Source organism: Acromyrmex echinatior, chromosome 14 (genome assembly GCF_024713525.1).
Source record: "Acromyrmex echinatior isolate Ae372 chromosome 14, ASM2471352v2, whole genome shotgun sequence".
In the NCBI taxonomy this organism is placed as follows: domain Eukaryota; kingdom Metazoa; phylum Arthropoda; class Insecta; order Hymenoptera; family Formicidae; genus Acromyrmex; species Acromyrmex echinatior.
This window is the reverse complement of record NC_141865.1, coordinates 5436145-5448480: the sequence shown is the minus strand read 5'-3', so window position 1 is coordinate 5448480 and position 12336 is coordinate 5436145. Positions and strand designations below refer to the sequence as shown.

At 31.3% G+C, this 12336-nt stretch overlaps 2 protein-coding genes across 4 annotated transcripts in view; one reads left to right on the top strand and one right to left on the bottom strand.

Annotated features, from left to right (window-relative positions):
- Positions 1-7206, top strand: part of Pgant2 (polypeptide N-acetylgalactosaminyltransferase 2) — a 210656-nt gene extending 203450 nt beyond the window's left edge. For all 3 annotated transcript variants that reach the window (XM_087412906.1, XM_011063555.2, XM_011063553.2), the window contains 3 exons: positions 1225-1444; positions 1693-1903; positions 2387-7206. In XM_087412906.1, the coding sequence (XP_087269032.1) occupies positions 1225-1444; positions 1693-1903; positions 2387-2656 (701 nt within the window). In that variant the 3' untranslated portion in view covers positions 2657-7206. The remainder of the gene's footprint in view (positions 1-1224; positions 1445-1692; positions 1904-2386) is intronic.
- On the bottom strand, positions 7191-8625 carry dbe (KRR1 small subunit processome component homolog dbe). Its single transcript, XM_011063552.2, has one exon. It carries the CDS (start codon positions 8296-8298, stop codon positions 7282-7284), a length of 1017 nt encoding a protein of 338 aa, XP_011061854.1. The 5' UTR covers positions 8299-8625; the 3' UTR covers positions 7191-7281.
- Positions 8626-12336: the final 3711 nt, after the last annotated feature.

Sequence of the window (12336 nt, the reverse complement as noted above, 5' to 3'; positions counted from 1 at the left end):
CAGAATATGCAAAAATATTTTGTCTGAATATTTTTGCATCAGCACTATATGTATATTTATATTCATACCCATTTTCTAAAGGTAATATTATTTTATTTTAAAACAAAATTGTAAATATGCTTTGAAAGATATTACATTGTGGTCAATGTACTTTTACAAAAACTTTGTTACAAGGCACGTGCAACTCATGATAAATATTTTGCAGCAGAATAAACTTTTTATTGGATCAATACAGTCGAAAGTTATAATTTTTCAACAAGTTTTAATGAGTGCTTCCCATTAAATTTTATTAAAAAGCATCATACCAGTGTAAATATTAGCTCATTCATCACTGCATCAGACAGCTGTGCAAATAAATGCTTGAAAATAATTCAGTTCAAAAGTTCGCAGAGAATTGCTGTTGCTTCCTCAATATAATTTCTATTCATAGCGCATAATAAAAATTTTTTATTTAATTTTATTTTTTATAAAAAATCAATTTAAGAGATAATTTTATATTAAAATTTATTCTGTAAAATTAAATTTTAAATAAGATTTATATTTAAACGTTTAATTAAAATATAATACATTTAAAATACAAAATTAATGTGTGTCACAAAACTTTTTATTTGAAAATTGTCAGAGAAGTGTTGTATCTATTATTATACTTTTCAAATACGAAGGAAACGAACTCTTTGACAGAAACTACCATCTTGTGTGGAGTTTGTAAGAACTTTGTGGAAAACACGGCAAGCAAACCAATATATGTCGGAAGTGTGAAGTTAGAAATAACTGCGACCCCATTTCGGACAGAAGAGAAATTGTTGAGTTTCTTTGGAAAAGTCTAACGCTATTTCAGTTTAGCATAACTTTGATGAAACCTCTACATTAAAATAGTATTTTTCAATAGCTAGCAAACCTTTGCAAATAAATATTTTAAAATGTAATTTTATATAGATTTTTGTTAGAATCAACCACTTTTGAAATGTTCTATATGAAATATAAAATAGTATAACTCTTTATTTTATATAGAATATAATATAATTGTTATTTTACATAGAAATGATAGATATTTTTTTAACATTCTTTTAATATTTAATCTGTAACACAAGACGATCCACGAAAGGAATAATATGAGGCAATATGAGAAGGAAGTTTATGCATTTTTTCTTTCTATATTCTTGGCATCTTTGTTCTCACGTTGAACATTTGTACTTACTGCGTGCACTTGTAACTTTCTTTCAGAAATATCGTTCCGTGTGTGGCAATGCGGTGGCAGCTTGGAGATTATCCCGTGCTCACGTGTGGGCCATGTATTTCGTAAACGTCATCCTTACTCGTTCCCCGGAGGCAGCGGAAACGTGTTTGCTCGAAACACGAGGCGCGCCGCCGAAGTATGGATGGACGACTACAAGCAGTTCTACTACAATGCTGTACCGTTAGCACGAAACATCCCTTATGGAAAGTAAGTCTGGATGCGCACTGACGTCTCAATTAAACTTTAAGCAATACTCTAGCTGATTTTCCTCCATTTAATCGTAACTATTGTTTAACGCCACATTAAAGTTTGTGATAGATCGAACACATGGATATGCATAACAATTATTTTTTTTAATTTTAAATTGTAGTCTAGGCATATTTGTTAAAGACAATATAGAGTGTTTATTTGGAGGATACAAAATTATGTTAATCATGAACAATTGTATCTTTCAGCATACAGGATAGAATGGAACTGAAACGAAAACTACATTGCAAGCCTTTCAGTTGGTATCTGAAGAACGTATACCCTGAATTAGTTATACCTACGAGTGAGGGTGGTCCAGGAGGATCTCTGAAACAGGGTACCGCTTGTCTAGACAGCATGGGCCATCTTCTCGATGGAAACGTCGGTCTTTATCCTTGTCATGATACTGGTGGTAACCAGGTGAGTATTTTTTAATTAGATTAAATGAGATTGAATGATAATTGAGATCCAGTCAGTCAAGTGTGCTTGAACAAATTTTGCAAAACGTCTGCTGATAAATTTTGTCAGCGGAAAGATTATAAATTTGACGCTGTTATATTGGATGCTGAATAGAATGCCACAATGAATAGGTATAACAGAATTTATTTACATGACTTGAAATTGGTAATAGAAACTGAGCATACAGATTGATAGCAGAAATCGAGTAGAACTTGCATTCGATAGATTCTGTTTAATTTCTGTCGCCAAGTTGCTGTCAAGTTCTGCTGTCAAGTTGTATGTCGACAGGCTCTACTGGCAAAACACGAGCTTAATATGGACATAAATGGTACCAAATGCTGAATTTTTCCGCATTTTTTGAATTTGCTGCCGATTTGCTGGCATTCTAACAGTTTGCCTATTAAGTAATTAAACATTATTTTACAAAACCAACACGTTTCGCAGGAATGGGGCCTCACGAAGGATGGCTTGATCAAGCATCACGATCTCTGCCTGACTTTACCAGTGTACGCCAAAGGTACGACGCTGCTAATGCAAATCTGTGATGGCAGCGAAAACCAGAAGTGGCGGCACATGGAGGGTGGTCTGATACGCCATACTAGAATCCCCGTGTGCGTGGATTCGCGATATCACGCGCAACGTGGTATCACGGCGGAGAAGTGCGATTCGAACGCAGAAACGCAGAGGTGGCATCTCTACAATCACAATCACTAGCTGATATGGTTGCGGTGAACACGTTCACCCGCAGACTCTCTCTTATCACTACACGTCATGATGTGATCACCGTATAATGAAATTCCATGTCAAAAGTGCATTATATTGGGACTGATTGCGTGCGAGCGGATCGCATCGATTCAGTTACTTATCGTAACGACGTAATCTTCGTGAACCGCAATTATGGCTCTTCACGATCTCTTTTATGTGGTATCGATGAAGAATCCTATTTTACCACCTGACTTCTACGTTCGTGAGTTAAGGCTCGGATGATGATACATTTGGATATATACAGAAGAAATTTGAGGAGAATAGAAGGAATTTTTCCCTCTATTGATGCTACAAAAAGTGGTACACGCTAACCAAAACGAAAATAATTTCGCAAAAGAAAGTGAAAAAACTGTTTTAAGACTGCTTGATATATGTGACTCTAATCAACAATCTTTAGTTTCTACATCTATAAGAATTCTATCGCTTCCAATCGTTTTCTTAGACACTAGGTCATCCTACTTTTACAATGACGATTAACCTGATAGGATGATGTCTCGCGATCGATGTATAAGTGTAAAATTATTTATAATATAATATATAAAAAATATGGAAGCGTGTGTATGAACGGTGATGCAAATGGAAGTTGTGTAAGATTTTGGTACTGCAATCCGATTATGCATACTGTTTCAAATATCGAATTTATAAATTGCGGTACTTTGTACATTGTACGATTGATTTAAACAAACGAAAATCATATAGCCATTCTTAACATTTTTAGCTTCAAAGAAATCTATAAGGCACAAAAATTTCTAATTTTAAAGTACAAGGTGTTATAAAAACTGAACTTTTAAAAAATAATTGTGCATACGCGATGAAATACCTTATATTTTATAATTACCAGATGATTCATTTCTCTAAGAGATTACACAAAGATTGAAAGAAATATAAAGTATTACATGTGGGTGAATAATTCTTCAATTCAAAAATAATATTTTCTCAAAATTCATACACAATATAGACATAAGTACTTATACACAGAGTTTTCTTAGAATTTTTGCTGATAAAATTTATATATTCAATTGAATTATGTAATAATTCAATTTAGAATTATTATATCATTAATTTTCAACTAAATTAGAAATTGAAAGAATGGATTGAAAACAAATCTATAAAACGGTATTAATGCTTTTAATGGAAATTAATGAAATTTAATCATTACTGAAGGAGTGATAAAAGAATAATACAAAAATCGAATTATCTCTTCTTTTTTTTATATAGTATAATAAAAAATAACAAGAGAGGATTCATGGAATAAAGAAGTTGAGTAGAAATTCGGGCATTCAAAACAGAATTTTAACATTCAATTGATTTTTCAGTGCAATCTAAGCTGACAAAGTCTTTCGTGTGTATGTTTTTTATTAAATCTATAAAAAAAGATTTAATAAAGTCTATCGATGATATCGAGTTATTTTTAATACGGTTACGTACTCGAGTGTCTAATCGAGGTTCTTTTTTTATATATTTATTTACGTGCAATTTTTTAAATAAATAAGCCAAAGCTTTTACACTTGGCCTTATTTATTTTAAGTAATTGATAGTTTTATCACAAATACCATTTTGAGATTACGCTTTTATGCAAATCGCGCGGAGAAGTTTTTCGCTATTTAATCGGGAATATACGCGCAGAACCAATTATAATTATATTGCGTTATTGATGTACACCACACCGTTTAATTAAAAATATTTAATTTTAATAAATTTTAATGAAGTACACATAATTTCTGTATTTAATACTTAAAGAATTTGAAAGACGCTTTGCAATTGTACTGAAGCACAGAAGCTTCTCAGCGATTGAAATCGCTATTTTGATCGGGCCCAAAATCATGCTAGGTTCAATACAATGCGTATTTTTTTTACCTAATCTTAATATACACGGCGCATCTAAAAATCCGCGAATATTCTTCTTCTCAATCAAACAACAAATCGCGATGGACAAAATGCTTTCCCTTTAAAAGCATGCGTAAAAAAGAGATTTATTTTTGTAACTAACTGTATATTTACTTGGTTGTGCGAATAAATGAAAATCGCGGGATGTATGTGAATACTTAACATATTGTAGCTCAATAATACCATTTCAAAAATGTGAATTTCTACTTTTTAAAAGCATGTGTGTGTGTGTGTGTATTAATTCTCAAATCTTCCAACTTAAATATCTTTTTCCAACGTTGGAATTTAACGCTTACTTTAATCACAGCCAATATTAGAAGTTCGATTTTTTGGTAAAAATTAAATTATAAAATCGAAAATTCTTTCCTAAGAGAATAAATAAACCGAATCTAAAATAAAATTGCAGCTTCATATGAATCTATTACTCGTCTACAACATGTTAAGTGAAAATCAAGATCGAAGCTGATAACGTAACTAATTATAGCAATACATATTAGCAGACACAGTCTTTTGTACACTTATACTTTCCGACGATAATGTCTTACTGCCGTCTCTTCGCGCTGAGACTATAAATATCGCGAAGTGAGATGAATAATATCATATATAAACTTTTGTATAATACACACGGGCATCCATATTATATCTACGCTAGCTGTTATAGCAAAATCATCTGTTAAGACATTCTTTTGATATCGATATTGTATGCGTAGAATGATAATATACTTTTCATGTAGATATAATATGATCAATGAAATTGGTCGCGCCCTAATTAAACGATTGCGATATTATAATAATCTCGAGTCGCCTCTAAAAATCAAAATGTCAAGAAAATTTACTGATTTTTATTGTTTTATTATTGCAATAAGAATGTCTTTAGAGTGTCTTTCTTTAATCATCAGCTGACACCGATATATATATATATATATAGATAGTAAATATGTACACGGGATATCTCTATATGTGTATCATTATCGCGTTTCCTTTCAACTGCAGATTCTTTGAAGGATTCCGACTAAGTCAACTTTCCTTTAGTGCGAGATTGAAAAGGAGGTATAATTACGGAGTTAGTTAACATTGGAATTAAAGGATTTTGCCGTACCTAGCTTCAGCTGCGTACGTAGAAACTTTGTTTCCAGATAATTTTAAGACGGACTTCGCTCAATAGAGAAATAATTTCAAGCTTAATTAACGGAATATTTAACTTTTAATATCAAATGCCTTGGCAATTAAATCTGACAATTAGAGAAAGTTACAGTGCTTTCGGCGTTAACTGCTAAATAAAATTGCGCTTTCAAACTCATAGTTGTTAATATCATTTTTATCAAGACAAAAATTTTATTTAATTTGATTTATTATATATAAAAAAATATGCGGAAAACAATATAGGATATCGAATTGTGTGCACGCCTGGATAAAAATGCAGACATCCTTGATACTTAATTATATTTCATATAATCCGTAAGAATTGTTAAGAATCATTGTAAATAATTATGTATATTTCATTATCTCCCTCCCGTCCTACTTACAGCCTTAACCAAAAATATTAAGCTTATTAATCATTATTTAAAGTTTTAATTTAAAAAATGGATTTATGATTTTTACTGTAAATTACTTTTGTTTCGAGAATCCTTTAAACTTATGTATATATAAATAAAAAAAATATATAGATGCTTAATATTTTTGGACAAGGCTATATTTCGAATAGCTTCTTTCGCTATTAATGTGAATACTTATATATCGCTTCCATGCATTTCTCGTAAAAAAAAGAATCGCCACATACAATCGTATTTCGTGTATCTGTAAATAAAAATTATATATACATATATTTACAATATATATATATATAAGAACAACTTAATGAATGTCGCGTACTTCCAAGATCGATAAAAATGTAAAATACTGGGCGACTCTCGATCTTATAATTTTAAGTATATATATATATATATATATATATATATATATATATATATATATATATAGCGGATAACCAATCAATGTTAATATTCATGTGTCCAGTAATATGAAAATTTATACTCGAGAAGCGAAATTGTGGTGTCGATAAAATAAGAACGCTGTACATTGAACGAGCATTTACATCCTTGTCATATATAAATACAATGCGTTAATGCAATATTTTATCTGATAAGAACAATTTTAGATATCAAGAAACAAGCGTCAGTTCGGCATCCGCTATTTTCAAATTACAATAATTTTGCTGTAGGATTTGAAATGGCGTTTGCATTGAATCACGCAAGGTGCATATTGAAGATGTTATATACTTGGGATAAAATATCCTCATCAAAACTAAGCAGAATTGAAAGTAGAAAAAGAAACAGAAAAGTATGGTAAATAATTTTCGAAATTATCCTTTAAAATTCTGTTTCATATATTTTAAAATATGCAGAATATATTCTGTAAAAGATTTAGCAAGAAAAAATATTGAAAAATTCTAGGTATATTTGTCTTCAAAATGTTAAATTGAAATTTCCTCTGCTCTATATATATATTTTGCAAATGTAAAATAATTATATACATGTTAAGAATGCGATAATACAATAATTATATAAAAATGAGTTTTTTTAATAAAATAACGGGGTATTTCCGTAAATTTATATTTGTGTGACAAAATTTAATTTCTTATATTACTTTATACATCATACTGTATCATTAATGTTTAAAAAAACACATTATTTTGTATTATGCTTTTTCAATCTTTGTTGAACTTTCCTTTTTATTTCAGCAATATCTATATTAGTCTTTCCAGTTTCACTTTCAACAGGTTTTTCTTCAGGCGGTACAAATGCTTGTGCTCTACGTTCCTGCCTCTTCTTGGTTGCCTCTTCGTGTTTCGCTTCCAGTTCCTTCTTTCTCTTTGCCCTCTTTTGTTCCTCCTTCAAGAAGTATTCACCAGACGCCATTGCCTTATCAATTTTACTTTCTTGTTGAGGCGGTGGGAATGGAGTGTATGGTTTCTTCTCCTTCTTCTTCTTTGGTTCTTTGCGCTTACTTATATTCTTGCTGGTATACTTGGGAAGATATCGTTCCCAATTCTCATCCTTTAATTTTGGATTTTTAGAAAGTTCTCGTTTAAGCATCAATGTCTTGAGGCTATAAACTGGATGAACATTCTTCATAGTATCTTGTACTATTTTTCTCACTTGCTGTACACCTTTATAAGGTCCCAGTGCCGAAACAGTTTGGCCCTGAACCACGACGTAACAATTAGTTAGCAGTTCAATGGATTTCAAATTACATCCATTTGGTCCAATAAGTCTTTGTCTCCTCTTGACAAACTTCTCCTTGTTTCTAACAAAAGAGGATATTTTTATGATATCTGCAGTGATGTCATCCTGGAGAACTTTAACAGCCTGCTCAAAGGGAACCGAACGAGCCATGAGCTTGATCACATCACGTGCTTTGATGATGATGTATGGATCCCAAGTCTTCCTGGTAGTCTTCACTGTCATGCTTCCTTCAATGAGATCCAGCTCAGCCTTGATGTGGTACTCATCTAACGCTTTTTGAATCAGAGGCCAATGTTCCTTCAAATATTGCTCGCGGTATTTTGGAAACATAGTCGCAAATGAGCTCTCCACGAGAAGACGATGTGGATTATCCTCTTCTTTAAATTCTGGTATTTTCAACGACCACGCATTGTCGATCGGTCCGGTTTTTTCCGATTTCTTCGAGCTACTCATTCTCATGCGATTCAAAGGATGATCGAGAATCCAATCACTAGTGTAAATGCGTTTGATTTTTTTCTTTTGAAGTATTTTTTCGAATAAAGGAAATTAATATGCCTTTAACTTTTCCTTTTAAGTTTTTCTTCTTGATTTCTTGGATGGATTTCCGACGTTTAAAAAGTTCACAGTTATTCACAATAACATGTGTAACCTTTTAGGTTATGTATAGCAGTCGTGTTGATTTCTGAAACTTGAGAACAGTCGAGCAGTGATGTCAAAACGAAACTACCATTTATTCCTAGTTTCCTACCAAGTTATTTTTTTTTAGAGAATTGTAGGAATTTTTTTATGATAGGGAATTTATCCGTGCCATAAAAAAATCCCTACAATTCTCTAAAAAAAAATAACTTGGTAAAAATCCCCACAATCTTTACGTAAAGAAAGTGGAGGAAGAACTGAATAGAACTGGTGTGAAATTCAAAAGTAAGCAAAATTATTATTATAATAATTATTTTCGATTTCAACGAAGAAAAATACATAAAAAATATAAAAATAAAACAATCACTAAGTGGTTACGAAACCCTCAAAAATTTGTATCTTCCTTTATATTAATTATCGATAATGTCACCGTTCTTCAATTATTCCCTGATCTCTGGAGCCTTATTGATAATCGCGAAAATTTGTCCCGAGCCAGCCATAGATAAACCATAGTCTAGAGATGAAGAAATTAACCAAAAGGATGATATGACCCACTTAATTATTGTATTTTCAGATAAAAATCTTTTGATAGATATCTCTCTAGTAAAGGTTAGGTTAGGTTATAAACTACGTTTATAGGTTATGGACTAGTGCCTCTATACATAAAACGTGCATCTTGAACTATAACTACGGATATTTCCATACGTATTTGGCAGGTAATGCATCTACAGCTGGTCTTCAATTTGACTGTATAAATTTTATTCAATTTATATATACTCACAGACGGTAAAATACTACTATCTACTACCAAAGTATATTTAACTTATTATCAGTCAATGTAATTATTTGATTAGTTTCTATATGTATAATTATATCATTATATACTTTTAATAATTGTTCCACTTTATAATGTTTTATTACATATATTTACCTTTAAAATTTATGCCGCTAAATGGAAAGCATCAATATATAATAACTCAATATATAATAAATGTATTCTTACTTATTTTTATTGTTAAAACTTAAAATATAATAATTTATTGTTTCACGAAACTATTTTACAAAAAAATTTATATAATAATCACATGTTTATTTCTTATATTTCACAAAGCATTTTATTTCTCATTCTTGCATTATAACTTTATTATAACATACCTTTGAAACAAATAATATTTTATAAGTTGTGGTACTAAATCTTGCTGTAACATTATTAAAATTAATTTTCAAAATCAATTGAATGTAGGATTAGAAAATATATAATCGAACTTTTCCACACACATCTTGAAATCATGGAACAACAAAGATTATCTATGATCCAGTTTATTATACAATTACAATATCCTTCACTATAATTATACTGTGATAAATAATAATTGTAATAATCGTAGTATATCTAGATAACACGAACTATTTATGATTGATATGATTTTATTTATACATTCGCTCTTCCTCTCATTTTCATTCTCTCCCTCTCATTCGCTCTCTCCTCTCTCTCTCTCTTTCTTTCTTTTTCTCTTTCAGTCCCGCAAAAATCATCCTTTCATCAAAAGATGAGAGGAGATAGCTGCAGACATGCATTAGCAGGAAATTTGTCTATAATTATTACAGTCCGTCGACGGAAAAATTTACGAATCGCGACACCGTCGTTCATGATCGCTCCGATAATTCTTAGTACAAAATATTTAAACGATTTATCGTTCTTATTTGAACGGGTTTCCGATCGTCGTAACGTTTTAAGAACTGTCATACCGTGCTCTTCGCGTATTACCCTTACACGATTATGCGCCTCGTGATAACATATTACACATCGAACGTTAATAAAACCTATGATAATTCTATAATTTTCCACGAAGACGTCGAAAAATTGGATACTTCAAATTAAGATGCAAAATGCTATAAATTGAAAAATTCGCACGATTTTCTACTATCCAATTTCACAAGTAAAATTATTTTCGATTAAAGTACAGACACTTTAAGTACACTCCGCAAATATTTACGCATAATTTGACTAATTCCAGAAAGATTAATTGTACTCTTCTTAATGTTTCTTAAAATCAAGCTTTAACTCAACTTTTCGTAATTTAGCTCTAAACTTAAAGTATCCAATTGCGCGTCTTGCGTCGAAAGTATAAATTCTTCTACAAGTAGTCGACTAATTGTATACCTGGAGCTTTGTAGCTTCGTTTTCTCCTAATTACTGAGAACATCTAGAATAGCCTTAAGCCAATTATGACGCAGATGGAAATAAAAAGCAAAAGATCGTATAATTTCTGTTCGTTTAAATTTAATGCGCGCTTTATAAAAAATGATTCTACGCAAAGTTAATTTAGTAATTCAAAATATGTTGCTTGAATAATTCACAAATTGTTATACAAATAAATTTTACTCATTTATAGCCGGTAATTATGATTTTTGGCATTGCCAAAAATGTTTGAATAATTAAGAATTACTTCACATCTTAATCCTGTATTTAATCCTGCTTCTTATCCCGTCTGATCGTAGATTGGCTTTAACGCATTTATATATAGCAAATCGAGTATTACTATTCACTACTAAATCGTATATACAGTTAATATATACACACACAGATGAAAATGACAGGACGGTAGGAGAAAAATACATTTCTAACGCGACATTGCAAATGTAACAATAAAAAAAAAAATTCTCAAAATTAAGATATATAGATATATCTGTCATCTCGAAAGTGATCCATATCATAAAAAATATCTTCCTATATATCTTTTTTTTTACAAACATAAACTAAAATCGTAACTTGGAAGGAATGAAGGAGCGAGGAACTACAGAAAATCAAACAAAAAAATGCTGCTGTAACTGAAAGCTCTCTAGCACTTTTATTCTCAAATAATAAAAGTTAAAATATATATAATGAAATAATAATAACTAATAATAATTGATGGATGTAACTAATACAATAAAATGTCTATCCGTTTGCGCATTACGTCTATTAAACGCATTACAACATATCGAACGATAATTAGCCGACGATGATGCCGTAGCGAGGAGAGAGGAGTGGGGATCGTATCTCTATATCATTATCATATTAATTATTTACAAATTGCTGACGAACAAAAATCGATAACCTTCTCCCCGCCTTTATGACTCTCTTTACTTAACTGTCTTCTTTTTTCAATTTCTTTCCGAGGTATTGTATTCTCTACCTCCCTATTTTCTTTTCACTCATCGTCGTCCGCGTACCTGTCAACGGATGTGCGACCTTAGGAACTCTTTTTATTCGCGTTTCTCCCTTTATCTTACTATAATTCGCTTTTCTGTCTCGTGCGCATGTTTTTGTCGAGAATGTGTTTTCGCTACAGCTTGGTCCACGACTCTGGGAGTTCAGGTTTAAAGATAGAAATGAGATGAAGTATGAAATGAGACGATAGGAAGCTATCGGATGTTACTTGTTCGTGATCTAACAGTTTAGTCCGACTCTCACTGTAAAGAAATTTTCTAACGCGTGTATGCAATATTAATCTTCCGTGATTGGACTCATTAAAATAATTTAAAAGAAAATTACGCAATTAAAGTTTCCCACATATATCAAAATACTGTTGTTACATTTCAAATTATTTTGTAGCGCAACGTAACAATACGGTGGCACCGTGCAAATTATTGAATCATGTAATGACAGCATGAGCTTTCCTAGTGTAACTACGTACAGTTAGAAACGTAAAACATTGTCAGATACATAAAAAGTCGTATGGTAATGTACACGACAAGCGACATTAACAACAGTAGCACGTATTGACTACATACCAATCTCAATAATATGATGATAATGATGACAATGATAATGATGATAATAGTACATGTTGCTATTAAATCTTGTCCTATTAAATC

What these genes read in the sequence shown, in the direction of transcription:
- dbe (XM_011063552.2), bottom strand. Translation starts at nt 8,298, where the DNA reads ATGAGAATGAGTAGCTCGAAGAAATCGGAAAAAACCGGACCGATCGAC.